This window comes from Eurytemora carolleeae, unplaced genomic scaffold (assembly GCF_000591075.1).
Source record: "Eurytemora carolleeae unplaced genomic scaffold, Eaff_2.0 scaffold731, whole genome shotgun sequence".
Classification (NCBI taxonomy): Eukaryota; Metazoa; Arthropoda; class Copepoda; order Calanoida; family Temoridae; genus Eurytemora; species Eurytemora carolleeae.
This window is the reverse complement of record NW_019396921.1, coordinates 133,982-155,350: the sequence shown is the minus strand read 5'-3', so window position 1 is coordinate 155,350 and position 21,369 is coordinate 133,982. Positions and strand designations below refer to the sequence as shown.

General features: G+C 33.5%; 1 protein-coding gene across 7 annotated transcripts; it reads left to right on the top strand.

Annotated features, from left to right (window-relative positions):
* Window positions 1–754: 754 nt before the first annotated feature.
* On the top strand, window positions 755–16,528 carry LOC111710138 (serine/threonine-protein phosphatase 2A 56 kDa regulatory subunit delta isoform). Of its 7 annotated transcripts, none has more exons than XR_002767004.1 (18): window positions 757–941; window positions 1,909–2,065; window positions 2,868–3,009; window positions 3,786–3,870; window positions 4,562–4,663; window positions 5,423–5,494; window positions 7,037–7,181; window positions 8,029–8,153; window positions 8,366–8,459; window positions 8,988–9,044; window positions 9,632–9,741; window positions 10,151–10,256; window positions 10,548–10,617; window positions 10,907–10,983; window positions 12,436–12,502; window positions 13,011–13,117; window positions 13,717–16,094; window positions 16,401–16,528. XR_002767004.1 is itself a non-coding variant. In XM_023484175.1 (17 exons), the coding sequence occupies exons 1-17, from the start codon at window positions 817–819 to the stop codon at window positions 13,756–13,758; spliced, it is 1,683 nt and encodes a 560-aa protein (XP_023339943.1). In that variant the 5' UTR covers window positions 757–816; the 3' UTR covers window positions 13,759–16,229. The 7 variants fall into 7 exon arrangements, 5 of the variants coding, with proteins under 5 accessions (XP_023339946.1, XP_023339945.1, XP_023339944.1 ...); XR_002767003.1 differs by having other exon boundaries at window positions 13,717–16,198; XM_023484175.1 differs by lacking the exon at window positions 16,401–16,528 and having other exon boundaries at window positions 13,717–16,229.
* Window positions 16,529–21,369: the final 4,841 nt, after the last annotated feature.

Here is a 21,369-nt window from a genome sequence, read left to right as displayed (position 1 = left end):
ATTGTGGCATTGAATTATTTAAGCTATATTATTTATAAATATATCTATATTTTTAAAATAAAAGAACTCCAAACCAAATAATTTTGTTGAATCGAAACGATGATATATCATTGGGACTACAGCTCATCGAGTCTACTATTAAGCGACAAAAATTAATTTGAAGAAATCTTTTTATGTTAAAATTTGTTAAGTTAAATATTTTTAAATCTATCGAAATATAATCTCTAAAACACAAATAAAAAGGAAGAAGTAAAAAAATTTAATTCTTTTAATATTTGTATGTGAACTGTACAGAGCGTCCCATATCATATTAGATTATCTCCAATCTTTAACACCAAAATAAACCCTTAATACGCAAAAAACTTATCATATCATATTCCGCAAAAGAAAATTCTTATAAGCCTTATGTTATTTTTCTAATGAAATTTTCTAATTAGTCCCGAAAATCGTAATTTAGACCCGTTCTCGGTCTAATATGATGTGGTACACCCTGTAGTTTGGATAAGCCATACTTTTGTAAAGCCTATAATTTAAGACTCCATTAATTAGGTCGGATAACTCGTAGTTCCGATTATCCGTAGATCAGATGATATGACACAGAGAAATCAGCTGATGTTTTCCAACTTTCTACGGAGTAAAGATTTGAGAAACTGGTTTAATTTTCTTAGTTAATTAATTGCACAATTAATTAATAATTTCAATTTATGTTTTGAAATTTACGAATTAAAACACATTCTGACGATTAAGGTTTGCTGAAAATTATGTTTCTGTTTCAGAAAGCGACTCGGAATTCCAATTGTGATAAGTAAATTAGCAATGCTGGAAAAGAAGGAGGGGGAAGGAGATGGGACTAAGCCCCCGCCCCCAACACAAATCAATAAAATGAAGTTTTTCGGCGGATCGCCGCATGTTAAAAAGGAGAGACGACCGAGCTCCAGCAGGTAAACTTCCGGCCAAGATATACTAGAAATTGTTTTGGCTCCAAAAATCGTATACTAGGACGGACCCCCATAATCCATTAAAAGGGCTCTGTCCATGAGATGGATTTTTTTTAACCTACCCCCCCCTTCCTTCATCAAAACATGTGCATGCAAGGCCGTAGCGCCATGCTCACAATTCTGTCCTAGCCGCAGCGCTCGGTCCAGAAATTGTCATAACATAACCTAATTCTGTAATACAAACTTAATGAACATTTTTTGAAGGGGCGGACCAAAAATTTTCTCTTTGACTGAGTCCTGTTAAGGGTTAGTCTATTTTAAAACAATTTCTCGGACGAGCGCTGAGGCTAGGACAGGCTAGAGGCAGAGTGCATCGGCCCTATGTCAAACTTTTCCCCAGTGCTTAGGATCCATTTAATTTTGATGCGGATCCGGATCCTGGATCCGCACTGGAAAAAAATGGATCCGGATCCAGGTAATTTCTTTAAGATTTACTTAATTTTTTTAAGAAAATTAATTTTCAAATTTGTAGTTTTATTTTTTTTCGCTTGTAGTTATCCTAAAACTTATAAACCATTCAGAAATGAGGAAATTTTTATAATTTCTCTTTTTTCAAAAGTTCAGAATTTTTTTTTTTTTCAGTTTTTGGTTCATATTCTTCCCCTTGGATCCGGATCCAGGAAGCCAAAATCTTGTGGATCCAACGGATCCGGATTCTTAAGCACTGCTTTTCCCATAATGTACAATGCCATGATATGGTGTTCACAAATTCTGTAATAGGATCCATTAAAAGTAATCGAAAGTTTTATACCATTTAAAGATTGGGTGGACGGGTAGGGTTAAAAAAATGGAGTATCAAACCAGTTAGCCTTTTTTTAGCATTCGGCTCAGGGGNNGGGGGGGGGGGGGGTTCAACCATCGTATACTGGTAGTGGTACAGACCCGATCCCTTAAACAACATTTATTTTAGGTTTAACATAACACAAAACCGAGAACTAGCTAAACTACCCTTGTTAAAAGAAGCGAGTGCTGGGGAGAAAGAAGAATTATTTATTCAGAAGATTCGACAGTGCAGTGTTCTTTTCGACTTTGTCTCAGACCCGCTCTCAGACCTCAAATGGAAAGAGGTAAAATAATTTTAAGATTATTTGTACAAAATCGTAAATTTTTTTTGATTTTCACAAAATTGACTTATTATCTAAATAAGGACTGTGAAATGACGCTCTGAAGACCATATATAGATATATATATATATATATATATATATATATATAATCATCTTCATAGAGAGAGACGTAATCAATTTTTGTTGATGTTCCCGATCATAGACAAGGATCTCCTCTTAATCTTAAATGATTCGACTCAAAATTTGATTGGAAAACACAGGAACGTTCTAAAACTTCATTTCTAAATTTAAAGTTGAGTGGGTGACTTTTATAGCTAGTACCTTAATCTCATTCATATATGAATATGTTATCTGATAATTAAACACAGATGGTTTTTCCATCGTATTACTATACAATTTAAGCATGAGTTAGGGCGGTTACAATTAGTATGCGATTTTAAATTCAAGTTTTTTTACTTGCTGATATTTTTCCCTTTTTTCTACTCTAGTTTACTTTTATACCGATCTGAACATTTGATATATAATTTGTTAACTTAAGATGTCTTGTTATAGATATATATATATTTATATTTCGCATTTACGGTGAATTGAACATTTCATCCAAATATAGATTTGAATAATAATAATATTATAAATAATAATTGTCACCAGGTGAAGCGTGCAGCGCTGCAGGAGATGGTTGAGTACGTAAACAATAATCACGATGTACTCATTGAACCCTGTTTAGGGGAAGCGTGAAGTTCTGCAGAAGATGGTTGAGCACGTTAACAATAACCCAGATGTACTCATTGAACCCTGTTTAGGTGAAGCGTGCAGCGCTGCAGGAGATGGTTGAGTACGTAAACAATAATCACGGTGTACTCACTGAACCCGTATATCCAGAGATTGTAAGAATGTTTTCTGTAAATCTGTTCAGAGCCCTCCCGCCCAGCAATAACCCTTCAGGTATACATTCAGTCAAGGTAATTATCTGTCTGTACTAATCTACCCTCCCGCCCCTTTTTTGGTTTTTTCCCCTCCTGTTATTTTCAATTTCTTATTGGAAGATAAGAAACTCATTTGAAAGCGCAAATAATTTGTCTTTAAAAGTCCAATTCTTTCATTCCGCGCAATTTTTTTTATAAATCCCCCCCCCGCATGGGGTTTCATGTTGACTGTTGAGAATGGACAAAATGAAAATATTCTGATAATCTTTTCATTTAAAAACTTTGTATCTATTGTAGCTAGCATTGATTTATATTGATTTCTATTTAAAATTACTTTTCCCGTTCATATATTTAATCTTGTATGGATCCTGTAAATTCTCAATATATTTAGAATGTCGTCTTTGTTAAAACTGACTATTTTGGTAAAAAACATATACTTATATCTTTTATACACCAGATTCAGGATACCCTAGATATATTTATATATATAGATTCTAACAGCCATTAATCAAAGATGTAGGGGCGCCACAAGGCCGCCCATGTATTGGTTTGGGCTCTAATTCGTGGATAAAATACCCATTTTAAGAGTTTTTACGGAAATTACCAGTTTTCCCTCATATTTCAGAGACTTCTCTTAAAAATAATTATTCAAGCAACCGAGCCTTATTTGACTCGAATAAGAGGTTTATGGCGTAAATTCGATATTGCTGGCACCACCTCCCCCTGAGACCCCATTGTGCCCCGTCCCCTTGGACTGAATACACCAGGGTTGTATTTACCCCTGTTTAAATGAAGGGGCTGAGTTTGACCCAGAGGAGGATGAACCAACCCTGGAGGCTGCCTGGCCTCATCTTCAGCTTGTTTATGAGTTCTTTCTCAGGTACACCTTGATAAAGCCTCCGCACGGCCCAATAATTAAAGATGGAAATAAAAATTTTCGTGGTTTTTGTACATCAAAATAATATTTTTAATTTTTTGTTGAATTTTTACTTCGACCTACTGGCTACTAATTTAAATAATCGTTTTTATGTTTTGTTTTGACAATATGTAAAATTTGAAATTTGAATCACAATTATGATCATTCTGTACTTTATTTATGCTGAACCAACATCGTTTTTAGGGCACTGGAAATAGTCGTTTTATTTGAAAACTGTTTAAACTTCATCGTAAATCAACTCGCGCATTTCTATCACTCTTATGTCGTTAAAAAAATCTCTAGCTTTTAAAAAGTGTTTAATTCTGACAAATTATTTTTTAGCAGAAATCCGCAATTCATATTTAAAGAAAATTACAAAGGATCAATAATTTAATGCATTTATCACAAAAAGGTTCAAAGGTTACCGATGGAAATCTGAAATTTCGCTCTAAGAATATAAATTTAAAATTTCCTGAAAATATAAATTTAAAATTTCCTGAAAATATAAATTTAAAATTTCCTGAAAATATAAATTTAAAATTTCCTGATATATAAATTTAAAATTTCCTGAAAATATAAATTTAAAATTTCCTGAAAATATAAATTTAAAATTTTGTGAAGAGTCTTGTTAAATCTAAAACCTGTAAATTGCTAGATGCCTGGAGTCCAGTGATTTCCAGCCTGGTCAGGCCAAACGATACATTGATCAGAGATTTGTTCTCCAGCTCCTAGATCTATTTGATTCAGAGGATCCCAGGTATTCATTTCTGTTCAGGGGAATATATTTTCCTGGGAAGTTATAGGGCCCCCCCCCCTCTAATCCCAAGAATACATGGCCTGATGAAAAATCATCTTTCCTCATGAAAATCATTTTTAAAATTGTTTTAATCCATTCAATTCGGTAAAATAAAAGAATTTTTGGTTGAAAGTTATCCTTATCTTAAAGGGTGGAAAAAGGGTGTCCCCTTAGTGTTGATTCTTTGGAAAAGGATTTTTTTTTGGTGGGGGGAATACGTAGAAAGTAAAAGAATTCCAATAACATAACTGAATTTGTTGCAAAATAAATAAATAGATTAAATTAGTCTGTAGGTTCGATAAGATTTTTATGAATTTATGAATAATAATAAAATTTGCTTGGTGTTATCTTAGCTGTGATTGATATTTTAAACTTATGTAAGTTCAAACTTTAAAGATTTTTATTCGAAATCAACTTTTACACCTTTTTCTTTTTACTGATAATTTGAGGAAGGATTACAGTCAGATTTTCTGAGAAAAATTTAACCCTCATATTTTTTTTCGAATTTTTCTTCTTTGCAAAAGTCTGAAGAAAATATGAAGAGGTATATCACATTATTTGATATTTTTTCTACTGATATTTTATTTCTGATAAAAGAATGAAGATGTGCCCGAATTTAATGAATTTAAGCCGCCGCTCAAATTCTTTAAATTCGGCCTCTGGAATCTAACAATAATATTAATTCTACTTTTTTTCCGATATGAATATTTTTATATTCAGAGAGCGTGATTTCCTGAAAACCAGTTTACACCGAATATACGGGAAATTTCTAGGACTCCGGGCCTATATCAGGTACAAAAAAGAATATTTTACACTTATGTACAACCAAATTTAGGTTGCTCTGCGTTAGATGTTTTAAGCGTCAAACTCTTTGTTAAATCTTAAACTCTTGTTCGACCATTAAACTCTTTGTTAAACGCTAAACTATTTGTTTAACGCTAAACTATTTGTTTAACGTTTCATTGTTTGTAAACTGATAAAATATTTGTTGATATTAAGCTCTCGTTAAACGTTAAACTTTTCCTGGACTAAACACTTCGTTTAAAGTTAAACTTTGTGTAAAACATAATACATTTGTTGAACTTAAAACTTTGCTAAGCGTTGGTTGAACTTTAAATGTCAGTTAATTTTATTTAAATATTATGCGTAAGTTGAACGGTTAGTTGGTAAAAGATGGGCAATCCGCAATAGTTGAACGTTCTACGCTAATTAACTTTCACAACTGATAAAACATTAAATGTTAATCACAGATGGTTCCTGAGCACTGTAGCGTTTATGAAAAACTTTAAAGTTGTGGAATCCAGTGTTTGGTGACACAAGCTGTCAGAGTTGGGTCGAAGATTGGGTCTTAAAGTCGGGTTTCAGTTGTTAAATCGTGGGCTCTGGATCCGGATCCGAAAAAATATGCGGATCCACGGATCTGGATCCAATGGTAAAAATATCAACCAAAAACTGCAAAAAAAAAACTGTATCATCTCTGAATGGTTCATCAAGTTTATAAAAATAAGCGAAAAAAAAAGAAACGTAATTTTGAATATTGCTTTGTCAAACAAATTCAATTAATAATAAAGAAATATTCATAACCTGGATCCAGATCCATTTTTTTTCCAGTGCGGATCCAGGATCTGCATCAGGATCCGCATCAAAATTAAATGGATCCTAAGCACGGAAAGAATCTAAATAAATTAAAGCTAGTTGAATTAGTCCGAATTTATACAAACCATAGAGTAAGCACTAGAAGCAGGACTTGCAAACCGGTTGTGAAACCCCGGCGCCATTCTTACATTTGATTTGAAAGCTCGATGCTAGGTAAACATTAACTCCAGGTTATCGTTAAATAACAAGTAACTATTTAACGCCAGGTTATCTTTAAATAATAAGAAACTATTTAACGCCAGTTTATCGTTAAATGCTAGGTAAATATTTAATGCCAGGCGATCACGCAATGTTAGGTGAATATTTTTTGCCAGGCGATCTTGAAATGCCAGGCATTGATTTAATGCTAGGCGATCGTTTAATGCCAGGAGATCATTTGATGCTAGCTGGAAAGGATGTCAACCTAATATTAAATTTGAAATTTTGGTAAACTTATTATTTAAGGTGGTAAACTTATTATTTAAGGTTTCTTGAAAATAGAGCATCCTTCCATAGCTATATAATGATGATAATAATAACAAGATTTGAAGGGGAAACCTAGAAAAGTATAATCAAGGAAAGGGGGGGGGGAGGTCAACAAGAACTATGAGAGGACGGAACTGAAAGTATATTGATTGATCATTGAACGATAACTATTATTTTAAAATTTTAATTTGTTTAATAGTTCTTACTAATCAGGAAACAGATCAACAATATCTTCTACAGCTTTATTTACGAGACTGAGAGACACAACGGTGTGGCTGAGCTGCTGGAGATCCTGGGATCCATCATCAACGGGTTCGCTCTCCCACTCAAGGAGGAGCACAAGACCTTCCTTCTCAAGGTATTCAGAGCTGAAAACTTTGAAATTGTGGACATTGAGATCACTGCTTGATCTTTCCCTTTTATTAATCTCAAGATTAAATTCATCTTCAGCTTGTATCCAAAAAAATGTATAAAATTCAACCAATCAGAGTGGCGCATCAGAAGCCGGAAACTTTGAAATTTTTCCGCGCCATTTATTGAGAGAACGCTCATTGGTCAGAATCTGGTAGGAATATCAAAAAAGAAGGGAAAAGAGCTGATTAAGTAGAAATCAAAAGTGTCCATAGTTGATATTCAGAATTTAGAAAAATTAATACTCCGGGTTCGGATTCCCTTCCAGATCTATCTTATATTTCTTATTTCTTATAGAAAACTATTAATTTATTTGTTCCCCAGATATTCGGTATGTTATTAGAATTTTATCAGCAGTATTTAAGAAAATAACTAAATTTTTTTTGGGGGTGGGGGGGGAATTACCCAAAAATCTAGGAGAATTGGCAAGTCTTTTTTTCATTTTTTCCCCAGTGCATCCACATGCATCAAAAATGTAATTTAATGTAACCTTTCTCTTGTAGAGTGGCATGTTATATTTACAATGATACCATTTAAACCTGAATCTAAGTAACTATGAGCCGACATAGGCGTTTTTCTATCATAAAACATGATCAATTCTGACAATTTTCTTCACTCTTTGTAGCAGAAATCCGCAAGCACATTTTACAGAAAAGTCGCAATTGAAAAGAAAAAAAGTTATTTTCTCATCTGGATCGGACACCATTTTAAAGGTACCTTTGTGAATGCGACCTGGCACTGTTTAACTGGAGGTTCATTTGAAATTACGTGCTTTTAACTATTTACCCGGATAGGTCCTGTTGCCGTTGCATAAAGTGCGTAGTCTGTCCGTGTACCATCCCCAGCTAGCGTACTGCGTTGTACAGTTTTTAGAGAAGGATCCATCTCTAACTGAACCGGTTATTATGTCCTTACTAAGGTAATAAAAATATCAAAATTTGGATTGGATTGGACGGGACGGGACTGGACGGGACGGGACGGGACGGGACGGGACGGGACGGGACGGAACGGGACGGGACGGGACGGGACGGGACGGGACGGGACGAGACGGGACTGGACTGGACTGGACTGGGGGGAGATATTTTTTTTAAATATCCCTGAGTTTGTGTTTACCATCTTGTTTAAATTTAGATACTGGCCTAAAGTACACAGTCCTAAAGAAGTTATGTTCCTCAACGAATTAGAGGAAATCTTAGATGTCATCGAACCTGCCGAGTTCCAGAAGGTTAGTGTGTACAAGCTGTACACTTTATAGTGTACAGTTTAATCTGTACATTTATACCGATTTTACATAATTTCTGTTAGAATATTAGACCTAAGAACAGTCGGCGTTGCAAACTTAAATATTGAAATAAAAAGTGAGTTTTTTAGCCAACCCCGGCATCGCACTCCAGGACGGAATTAATTAAATTGGAGAGAAATTGTTGAAACTACCTATCGACAGTTCAACTACTTCTCAAGTGCTTACTGGCTCAAATTCTAAATCACTGATTCAAACGTAAATATTTTGATCCCCCTAATGTTATGTCAGCTGATGCAGGCAAAGTGTCTGACAATTCCGACCAATCAGAGTGCTGCAAGTATAGGGTTCATCAATATGTTGGCAGAAACAGACCTGGGCTCTTTTGTCACAAGGATAGTTCAAAATTTGGTTGAACCAGCCTTATAGGATACATGGTTGAGTCGTCTTTTAGTAGTTTGACGACTTTTCACAATTTATTAAAAATCTTTTTTCTAACTTTTTTTATTTGAGGTGATGGGACCCTTGTTCACACAGCTTACAAAGTGTGTTTCCAGTCCTCACTTCCAGGTATTATTATTATTCAGGTTGCTGAGAGAGCATTGTACTATTGGAATATTGAGTATATATATTCAGGTTGCTGAGAGAGCATTGTACTATTGGAATATTGAGTACATATATTCAGGTTGCTAAGAGAGCATTGTACTATTGGAATATTAAGTACATATATTCAGGTTGCTGAGAGAGCATTGTACTATTGGAACAATGAGTACATATATTGAGGTTGCTGAGAGACTATTGGAATATTAAGTACATATATTCAGGTTGCTGAGAGAGCATTGTACTATTGGAATATTGAGTATATATATTCTGGTTGCTGAGAGAGCATTGTACTATTGGAATATTGAATACATATATTCAGGTTGCTGAGAGAGCATTGTACTATTGGAATATTAAGTACATATATTCAGGTTGCTGAGAGCATTGTACTATGGAGTACATATATTCAGGTTGCTGAGAGAGCATTGTACTATTGGACTATTGAGTACATATATTCAGGTTGCTGAGAGAGCATTGTACTATTGGAATATTAAGTACATATATTCAGGTTGCTGAGAGAGCATTGTACTATTGGAATATTGAATACATATATTCAGGTTGCTGAGAGAGCATTGTACTATTGGAACAATGAGTACATAATGTCCTTGATATCGGATAATGCCAGTACAATCCTCCCCATCATGTTCCCAGCTCTTTACAGAAATAGGTCAGTGTTCTTATTAAAGAAACATTTTTGTTAATTGAAATAATTATAAAGGATTTAAAAATTTTCCCAAGGGTGACTTCCCAAGTGACAATTTCCCAAGTGGCAGCTTCCCAATTCCAATTGTGCAAATTTCCAAGCAGCATCTTTAGAAGGTTAGGTTAGGCCTTCTGAGGCGCCGCAGGCTGCAATGGGGGGGGGGGCCGAGTGCTGCGACTTGGATGGGCTTTGGGGAGGGAGCGCTGCTTCTAGAACAGGTTAGGGACCGAGTGCTGCGACTAGGACAGACTTGGGAAGTTGCCGATTGATAAATTCCATATTTGGGAAGTTTTCAATTGGGAAAAGGTCTTTGGGAAAGTACCTAACATCGAATATAAATTCCCTATTGACCTTAACTTACCTTGTGTTTTAGTAAGAACCACTGGAACAAGACTATTCATGGTTTAATCTACAATGCACTCAAACTCTTCATGGAGATGAACCAAAAACTATTTGACGAGTGTACTCAGCAATTCAAGGTATGTTAAATGTAGTGGAAATGAGAAGAGGGATATATTTCCCNCCCCGTCCTCTTATGATTTTTTTTCTTCAGAAGTTATGTTTTATGAATGTTAGGGTTTATTCGTTGAATTAGGGAAAATAAAAGATAAAAAGAAGCTGAACCACGCAGACCTAGTTCAACCTTTACTCTTGTGCCACTGTTGTTTCATATTTCGGGTAGCGTCTGATCCAATCAGGGTTCAGTCACGTTCTGGATGACGATTCAGAACCAATAGAAATTGCAATGACGGTAACATTTGATATTCAAGGCTGAGGTTTCTAAAGAAAAAGATAAAGCCAGAGAAAGATTGGAAGCATGGAAGAGGGTGGAGGAAAGAGGTAACTAAATAACTAAATAACTAAATAACCAAATAACCAAATGACTAAATAACTAAATAACTAAATAACTAAATAACTAAATAACTAAATAAAATTTGTCTAAAATGATGCGAGTGTGTATACAGGGCTTCATCTGGGTAGTTGCTCCCCCCCCCCCTCTTAAAAAAAATAAGAAGAAACACAGCATGTTTTGGTGAAAATGCCATATCTAAGGGGACACTGCCCCTTGCCTCCCCCCACCCCTCAATTATTATTGATAATATATACTTTTAATCTTAATGTTTTTTAGCTCGCGCTAACCCGGATATAGAAGCTGTCTCAAAAATGTTAGCTGACACAAGTCTTCTGCCAGATGGGCTTATAGAGGTTAGTCACGGTCACGGTTACGGTCACGGTCACTCTTCATTGGAACCAAGGGTAGGAATATAATATAATAACTTATCAATCTGAAATTGAAATACCTCTGTTTGTAAATAAGATTTTTTTTTTGTTGAACAAAACAAGCAACATAATTATAAGTGCTACGAAAATTTAAGACCTAATTTTAGTGATGAACTGTTTATTTCTTAAGGAGAAAGTAGCAGAGATTGAAAATGTAAATACACAGATACTGATACATTTTTTGATTTATTTAGGAGACAGTAGCAGAGATGAGGATGTAAATACTTAGATACTGATACATTTTTTATTTATTTAGGAGAAAGTAGCTGAGATTGAGGATATAAATACTGATAAATTATTTGATGTATTTAGGAGAAAGTAGCTGAGATTTAGGATATAAATACTGATAAATTATTTGATATATTTAGGAGAAAGCAGCTGAGATTGAGGATGTAAATACTGATAAATTATTTGATGTATTTAGGAGAAAGTAGCTGAGATTGAAGATGTAAATACTGATAAATTATTTGATTCAGAGATTGAGGATGTAAATACTGAAATATTATTTGATGTATTATATTATGGAGAAAGTAGCTGAGATTGAGGATGTAAATACTGATAAATTATTAAATATATTTAGGAGAAAGTAGCAGAGATTGAGGATGTATATACTGATAAATTATTTAATATATTTAGGAGAAAGTAGCAGAGATTGAGGATGTAAATGCTGATAAATTATTTGATATATTTAGGAGTAAGTAGCAGAGATTGAGGATGTAAATACAAATACATTATTTGATATATTTTTGAGAAAGTAGCTGAGATTGAGGTTGTAAATACTGATAAATTATTTGATGTATTTAGGAGAAAGTAGCAGAAATTGAGGATGTAAATACTGATAAATTATTTTATGTATTTAGGAGAAAGTAGCTGAGATTGAGGATGTAAATACTAATACATTATTTGATGTATTTAGGAGAAAGTAGCAGAGGTTGAGGATGTAAATACTGATTAATTATTTGATATATTTAGGAGTAAGTAGCTTAGATTGAGGATATAAATACTAATACATTATTTGATATATTTTGGAGAAAGTAGCTTAGATTGAGGATGTAAATACCCAGATACTGATAAATTATTTGATATATTTAGGAGAAAGTAGCAGAGATTGAGGATGTATATACTGATAAATTATTTAATATATTTAGGAGAAAGTAGCAGAGATTGAGGATGTAAGTACTGAAATATTATTTGATGTATTATATTATGGAGAAAGTAGCTGAGATTGAGGATGTAAATACTGATAAATTATTTGATGTATTTAGGAGGAAGTAGCAGAAATTGAGGATATAAATACTGATAAATTATTTGATGTATTTAGGAGAAAGTAGCTGAGATTGAGGATATAAATACTGATAAATTATTTGATATATTTAGGAGAAAGTAGCTGAGATTGAGGATGTAAATACTGGATCTGGTCAAAACGGGATTGTAATCCCATCAGGTACATGCAGGCCCGCAGCTGACTATATAATTTGTCATAGAATTGGATATGTCCTATCCTAGATTACCCTCACCCCCTGTCATTAAAAGCAATCACCCATGATTAAACTTTTTTATGTTAAATAAGGCTTAGACTGATATTCGCGGACGGTTGTCACCTTTGTTGAAAAAAAGGGGGGGGGTCCAGACGGAATATTAGAAATCTTTAAATTTTCATTTCTCATCACCTTCGAGATTAATTTTTTTCTTTTTTTCTATGCATGTTTTATTAGGGTTTGTTACTTTTTGGCAAAATATTATCTTAGCACGAAAAAAAATTTCGGGTAAATGAATTAATTTTTCCCTTCAAGTTTTCGACCTTTAATTCCCCCCCCCCCACTCCATCCCCCTGGCTACATCCTGATTTCAAGGTCCACCTAATTTTCTCAGTTTTTGTATCATTTTTTTTTGTAGATTTTATGTTAGCCTTGGTCTATTTAGTTGGTCAATGTATTTATCTATCCTTGTAGTTGTAAACCCTGTAAAAGTTGAGAAGAATCTGGAGAAACCCCTTCTTAGGCGTAAATCTGACCTACCAGCTGATATTCTGACCCAGAGGTCATTAGAGAACTATCAGGTATATAACTATGACCTACCAGCTGATATTCTGACCAAGAGGTCATTAGAGAACTATCAGGTATATAACTATGACCTCCCATTATATATTCTGACCCAGAGGTCAATAGAGGCCTATTAGGTATATAACTCTCACCTCCCAGCTGATATTCTGACCCAGAGGGAACTAGATAACTATCAGGTATATAACTCCGACCTCCCAGCTGATATGCTAACCCAGAGGTTATTAGAGAACTATCAGGTATATAATTATGAACTCCCAGCTAATATTCTGACCCAGAGGTCATTAGAGAACTATCAAGTATATAACTCTGACCACCCGGCTGATATTCTGACCCAGATGTTATTAGAGAACTATCAGGTATATAATTATGACCTCCCACCTAATAATCTGACCCAGAGGTCACTAGAAACCTATCAGGTATATAACTCTCACCTAAAAGCTGATATTCTGACCCAGGTACACAAACAACTCTGAACTACCAGCTGATATTCTCTACTCTGTGGTTTTCAGGTATGTCAAAAAAAATTATTGAGTTACATTAGTGGGTATTATTGGCTTATCATATTTTTATGAATTTTAATTTTATTTATTTTTAGAGAGCTGATGAGTATTTAACCACACCAACTAACGACGCTTAGATAATCATTCGACTTATTATTTGCCATTTTAGTTACACTGTACTCTGTTCTCTGTACACTACGCTGTACACTGTACTCTGTTCTATGTACACTACGCTGTACACTGTACTCTGTGCAGTACACACCGGACACTGTACATTGTAAATCATGGCAGATCTATTTCGCCATTTCCACCTAATATTTATTATCAAAATGCTTTTCCATTATTTTTAAAGATAGATAAAAAACATTTAACTATGACTAAAGCAATTAATCTGACAAAATAAACATTAAAAAATGGACTTTCATTGTTGAACAATGTCGTACATTCTTTTGTTATAATTTTATTTTTCTCTATTATTTATCAGAAATATTTTATCGGAAAGATGTTTGTATGTACATCTGTAGTTCTATTGTACGTAATGTCTGAAAGAACAACCAATACTTTAGTGTTACTCTATGTACTTAAACCTAAACATTTGACCAGTCATGTGTACATGCAATGTAAATAGTACATAATATAATGTACTGTTAGAAAAAGTGGAATGCTTTTTATCTGAAAAAGTATGATTCAGAAATGGTTTGCTTTTTATTTTATGTTTCAATGAGAAAACAGAAGATGTCAATTTTGCGTGAATATTTGTTGTAATCTATATAAATACGTATACGAATGTTGTCTGCTTCATAATTATTATAAAATGATAAATGAAAAGCGCCTGGGGGCTGAAGGAAAGTGCTTTTAAGTCATAAATAAAAAAATGCTATCAACATTACTTTAGATAAATGCATTTTCAAAAATCATGACAATGTTAAAAAAACTTATTTAAGGAACTGTCTCCGTAATTTCATGAGTCTCAGCTAACACTTTAAACCGTGATAAACAATGATAAACAACATACCGTCGTATTTGCTATCTGAAAAAAACCCGCTGAAACCTAATTATTTCCTTTCTTGTCTCAGCCGCAAAAAAATGTTACGTCACTTTTTTAGGGAAACGTCAAATAAAACATGTTAATTTTTAGAGAAACGTCAAATTAAACATGTTAATTTTTCAAATTAAACATGTTAATTTTTCAAATTAAACATGTTAATTTTTAGAGAAACGTCAAATAAAGCATGTTAATATTTAGAGAAACGTCAAATTAAACATGTGAAGCTTTAGAGAAACGTCAAATTAAACATGTTAATTTTTAGAGAAACGTTAAATTAAACATGTTAGTTTTTAGAGAAACGTCAAATTAAACATGTTTATTTTAGAGAAACGTCAAACTAAACATGTTAATTTTCAGAGAAACGTCAAATAAAACATGTTAATTTTTAGAGAAACGTCAAACTAAACATGTTAATTTTAGAGAAACTTCAAATTAAACATGTTAATTTTTAGAGAAAAAAAATCTATTTTATCCCAACTATGTGTCCAGATACAAGTTTAAAGGGTGAATCTGCAAGTAAGTTTTGGAACGCGGAGAATCATTTGAAATTACGTACACAGTCCCTTTAAACTAATCAAATGAGTTTTGACAACTTTCATTAGATATTCCTTTTGTAACACTATCGTAATGAGCACAAAGTTTGCGCTGCTAACAATTTAGATATAACAAGTATTATAAGGTTGCTTCCAATCCGCATATGACGACACTCTCCCCTCTATAATCAGTGACGGTCATATACGGATTTGATCTATCTATGCTTAGAAGACGACATTTCCTGTACATTGGAGCGCATCGTGACGAAGATATACAACCTTGTTTTAATTGAAACCGAAATAATTGTAGAGATACCTTGGACACTGAAACGCCAATGAATCAATATTATTCGAAACGACTTGTACGTTCTAAATTGAAATCAATGACCCAGTAGCGCAAACTTTGAACTCAACTGATTCTTATTAAAAATCAAAATTGATCAAAATTTATTCTTGTACCCTGTAAAACTATTCTCAAAATTGAAAATCAATTCTGAAAAATTCCAGTTAATTTTGGTTCTTTAACTGAAATTCATTGTACACTTTCATGTCGTGTGCACATTATCTGTATTTTACAATAGTTAATTTCTCTACGTCGAAACTAGACTTGTTTAGCCACCAAAACTAATAATCTAGGAAAAGGAAAAATATATTCGGCCCGGATTATGTCCAAAAAAATTTTTGTTATGCAATTTTTTTTTAATGTTGCCATGTCATATTTTGGTTGTTTTTTTAGACTCATTCTTTTAAGTTCTACATTCCCTTTTTTTCTGTATGTTTGAAAAAATTCACGAGCATTTAAAGAATTACGGCTTATAACAGCGTCCTATCAGAGTCTTAAATTGTAATATTATTGTATCTATCTTATCATACCAATGAGAGTTGAACTAAGGTAAGGTGAATAGAGTTTGTTGACAATTTAATGTGACGTATTTGTACTGTCACGTTTAAATGTAAACAATCCCATTTTCCCTTATTAAGTTTATACCTCAAAAGGTGATAGGCAATTATATCAATATAATGAAGACGACTACTAAAGTTTACAAGTAACTAAAAAGAAACTTTTTTAATTAACAGCTTCTTATTGTTTCCATGTTTTTATTTATCCATGATGCTTAAAAGCTTGATATAAATCAAAATTGAAATCGAAGGTCGTCGTCATTGTATTGACATAATCGCCTACCATTGTACTAATTAGTATCTTTAATTTTTCTCAATCTTAACCCAATTGGCTTGATTGCCTACTGCGTAGTGTCCATGCATATGACTTTATTGTATATTGTATATTGTAATTTTAGGACGAAATATATTAACTTACAAGGTGTATATTTTTTTCTAAAGAAATTACCGGAATTCAGAAGAAATTGAGAGAACGCGATTGACAAAGCATCCACAACGGATAAGACTTATAATGACGACATGAAACGTTCTATCTAAAGGTCTGCCTTAGAACTGGCCTTATGTTTGAATGCATCTACGCTCCCATATTCTCATCCTTCTTTAAAGCATTTTATTTTCTATGATTACCCTCTTGTTATTGCTGACCGAGGCGTATTCAGGGTCCTGGCTACTACCCTGAAGAGATGAAGATATTGAACCTGATTCAGGAGATTGTGAAACTCCATTCTAAGCTTTTGGGTTCTTTGATATTAGAAGCTCCACATTATTGTCCATTGCAGCAACAACAACAACTTATAACTTTATTCTTCTACAGTTCAATGAATTAACGTTTTACAACGTTGCCCTACTAAAATTTTACCGTTTGATACATAAACGTTTTACAACGCTACCCTAATCAAATTTTACAGTTTGATACATAAACGTTATGCAACGTTACCCGGGTCAAATTTTACAGTTTGATAAATAGACGTTGTGAAACGTTACCCTGGTCAAATTTAACAGTTTGATAGATAAACGTTTTACAACGTTACTCTGATCAAATTTTACAGTTTGATAGATAAACGTTTTACATCGTTTGTTAACCTACTCGAATTTTACAGTTCCCAGTTACAAATCACACATTCAGATAAAAATAAAACATCACTTATTTCATTATTTTTTGAGAGTGAAAACATTAAAAGTAAATATATTTCAACAAATGAATTTTAGTTAAAGGGACTGTGAAAGAAAAATGAAAGGGGGTATAGGCTGAAACCTAAGCATTTTAAGAGTTGATCAAGACCCATAAGAGTTTGTTGCACACAAATAGCCCATTTCATTTTTCTTTTAAATTCCCTTTAAGCAAAGAATTTATTATGTTAAGACATAAGAAAGGTATCCCTACACCATATATAAATTTGTTAACCCTTAAACACCCAGAATTAGTAAAAATATTTTCATTAAAATAAAACATTTATTATCGTCTTATGGGTCTAACAGTGGATAAGAAGGACATTCAGTGAACAGTTTACAGTTTACAGTCTATAGTTTACAGTCTACAGTCTACAGTCTACAGTTTACAGTTTACAGTTTACAGTTTGCAGTTTGCAGTTTACAGTCTATAGTTTACAATTTACAGTTTTCAGTTTACAGTCTATAATTTACAGTTTACAGGTTACACTTTTCAGTTTACAGTTTACAGTTTACAGTTTGCAGTTTGCAGTTTACAGTCTATAGTTTACAATTTACAGTTTTCAGTTTAGTCTATAATTTACAGTTTACAGGTTACAGTTTGCAGTTTACAGTTTACAGTTTATAGTTTACAGTTGACAGTTTGCAGTTTGCAGTTTACAGTCTATAGTTTACAGTTTGCAGTTTACAGTCTGTAGTTTACAGTTTACAGTTTACAGTTTACAGTTTACAGTTTACAGTTTACAGTTTACAGTTTACAGTTTACAGTTTACAGTTTACAGTTTACAGTTTACAGTTTACAGTTTACAGTTTACAGTTTACAGTTTACAGTTTACAGTTTACAGTTTACAGTTTACAGTTTACAGTTTACAGTTTACAGTTTACAGTTTACAGTTTACAGTTTACAGTTTACAGTTTACAGTTTACAGTTTACAGTTTACAGTTTACAGTTTACAGTTTACAGTTTACAGTTTACAGTTTACAGTTTACAGTTTACAGTTTACAGTTTGCAGTTTGCAGTTTGCAGTTTGCAGTTTGCAGTTTGCAGTTTGCAGTTTGCAGTTTGCAGTTTGCAGTTTGCAGTTTGCAGTTTGCAGTTTGCAGTTTGCAGTTTGCAGTTTGCAGTTTGCAGTTTGCAGTTTGCAGTTTGCAGTTTGCAGTTTGCAGTTTGCAGTTTGCAGTTTGCAGTTTGCAGTTTGCAGTTTGCAGTTTGCAGTTTGCAGTTTGCAGTTTGCAGTTTGCAGTTTGCAGTTTGCAGTTTGCAGTTTGCAGTTTGCAGTTTGCAGTTTGCAGTTTGCAGTTTGCAGTTTGCAGTTTGCAGTTTGCAGTTTGCAGTTTGCAGTTTGCAGTTTGCAGTTTGCAGTTTGCAGTTTGCAGTTTGCAGTTTGCAGTTTGCAGTTTGCAGTTTGCAGTTTGCAGTTTGCAGTTTGCAGTTTGCAGTTTGCAGTTTGCAGTTTGCAGTTTGCAGTTTGCAGTTTGCAGTTTGCAGTTTGCAGTTTGCAGTTTGCAGTTTGCAGTTTGCAGTTTGCAGTTTGCAGTTTGCAGTTTGCAGTTTGCAGTTTGCAGTTTGCAGTTTGCAGTTTGCAGTTTGCAGTTTGCAGTTTGCAGTTTGCAGTTTGTAGTATGCAGTTTGCAGTTTACAATTTACAGTTTACAGTTAGAGAACTCTAGTTGACCGGGACCGTTGGGGATGAGAAATATATACCCCACAGTTTTTGCCTGGAAAATTGACTGCAGTAGTTCTCACCGCACATTTCGAGATCCCCGCCCTTTCAAATCAACAAAATTATTGCATGCATAGTTTTTTGTTCAATAAAATATCAGTTCCAAAGAATGGTGTCATATCAATTGGATTAACATTCGTTTGGCCTAATGTTCATCTAGAATAACTTTCAAAAGAACATATATAGTTCTTTTGAACAAATATTTGTTCAATTTGACTAAGTTTTTAATTTTTAAAATTAAATGACCTTTTATCAAGAATTTTAAGTAATTTACACAAAAAAATTTATGATGTAATCTTAAGATTTAAGGGTTAGGCTGGGTTTCAACAATTTCAGGACCGAGCCCCACCGCTAGGGGGCCGATCGGGCTGTGGTTAGGAAATGCTAGGGGGCCGAGCACCGCGACTAGGACAGGCTAGGGGGCCGGCGCTGCGGCCACTAATTTCTCTAATAATGATGCGTTAGAATAGAAAAATAAAATTATTTTCAAAATTTGTTCATTTGAAATTCAGTAACAATTGTACGTTAGTCTAATCAGCCTTTAAACTATCGATATAGCATCCAATTAATAGGTTCCAACCCGCCTTCAATACATCCAATTAATCGGTGAAATATAAGATAAACATGTTTTCCACATTTCTGAAGAATTAGTTAGGACTAGAATCCGAGAGTAAGTACTATCACCTCGTTACAGCAAACTAAGGAGTTCTTAGAATAGTTTGAAAACAGAATGAGAGATTGAAAACAAACATCCAATTAATCGTGATCAACAAATTATTTCTAAAAAGGTGGTGATTAGCAGAGAAGCAGTCATGAATACATCTCTATCATGCTCCTTCTGTAGATGTAATTACGAGTCACATTCCATAAAAAAAAACATAAGAGGGGCACCTCGGATTCACAACTGCACCCTAAAAAATTCATTTCAGCAACAATGAGGAAGTTATCATTGTTTTGCATACTGATAATAAAAATGTTGAATTCTGACATTTTCCTTCCCTGTTTTAGCAGAAAAAAAAGATCACCTTCAACAGACAAAGGTTTAAAGGGTGACGTGAATCAGAAATACCACTCTGTATCCTTAATCCTTAATAAATGAGAATGGAATACGATTTAACTTATATTTAATCTTAAATGAATTTACGTGAATTATATTTATTATATTATATACATGTAGGGTTACCCATACAGGATGAAACTCGAAAAATATGACGATTTGAAGCTTGATTTTTGGTTCTCGCATTTAATACACTTTTAAAATGCCCTTGGGCTCTACATTAATAATCTGCAAAAAAAATTGCAAAATTGTAAAATAGCAAAATTTCAAATATTTATTGCGATATCAAGCACTCTGCAATATTTCTGCAAACCCCAATTGTCACTGGTATATAGACGACGCCATTTAATGTATGCTGCTATTTTGATACGAATGTTGGGTTTGATTGTTTATCTTATCTTGATACTTGGATATGAATGTCATGATAGGCTTGCTACGAATGTTGTAAAGGATGGATACGAATGTTATTAATTTGATATAGGTTGGGTTTGATTGTTTATCTTGATCGGTTCAGCCGTTTATTGGATACAAACAGACAGACAGACACCAAGACAGACAAACAGACAGACAAGCCAAATTTATATATAGATAGATATATTACATTTTTGAAAAGCCCAATTGACACGGCAAATTCAAATATGCAAAAATATTTCCAAAATGTTAAAACTAAATGTGTATACAAAGAAAACTGATAATCAAATTCCCTTTAAAGGCATCTTTGCAAAAATATATGAAAATTTTCTTCTCGAAATTGTCCAATCTGCTTCCTTTTGTTCATGGCTAGGGTTTCCAATGCGCAGTAGCGCAATAATAGCAGAAAAACCTGTTCTGTAGCCATGGCTATTTTATTATTTAAATTGCACCTTGTTGCACGGCTCAACAACAAATCGTATTTGTAGAACATAAACTATTTTCCAGTGTCTCCGTTGTTATGGACAGATATCAGAAGGATAATACGCATCATTGCGCTGAAACTTACCGCATGTGTAACGGTGCTATTTCATTTGAACTACTGTCGTTTGAACTATGGCTCATTTGAACTATTGTTCATTTCAACTACTGCACGTGGGACCACGTGAGTAGTTGAAATGAACAATAGTTCAAACGAGTAAATATATTACTCATTTGAACTATTTTTTAGTTCATTAGAACTATTTTCATTTGAACTATTAAAATATTATTAATGAAATAAACCAAAAATAGTTCAAATGAACATAAAAATAGTTCAAATGAAAAAAAGAATAGTTCAAATGGACAAAAAAATAGTTCAAATGAGCAAAAAAATAGTTCAAATGAACAAAAAAATAGTTTAAATG

Coding starts and splice junctions, on each gene's coding strand:
- LOC111710138 (XM_023484175.1), top strand. CDS start 817: ATGCTGGAAAAGAAGGAGGGGGAAGGAGATGGGACTAAGCCCCCGCCC. Junction 10,257..10,547: donor AGTGTACTCAGCAATTCAAG/GTATGTTAAATG, acceptor TTGATATTCAAG/GCTGAGGTTTCTAAAGAAAA. Junction 10,984..12,435: donor TGCCAGATGGGCTTATAGAG/GTTAGTCACGGT, acceptor TGATATATTTAG/GAGAAAGTAGCTGAGATTGA.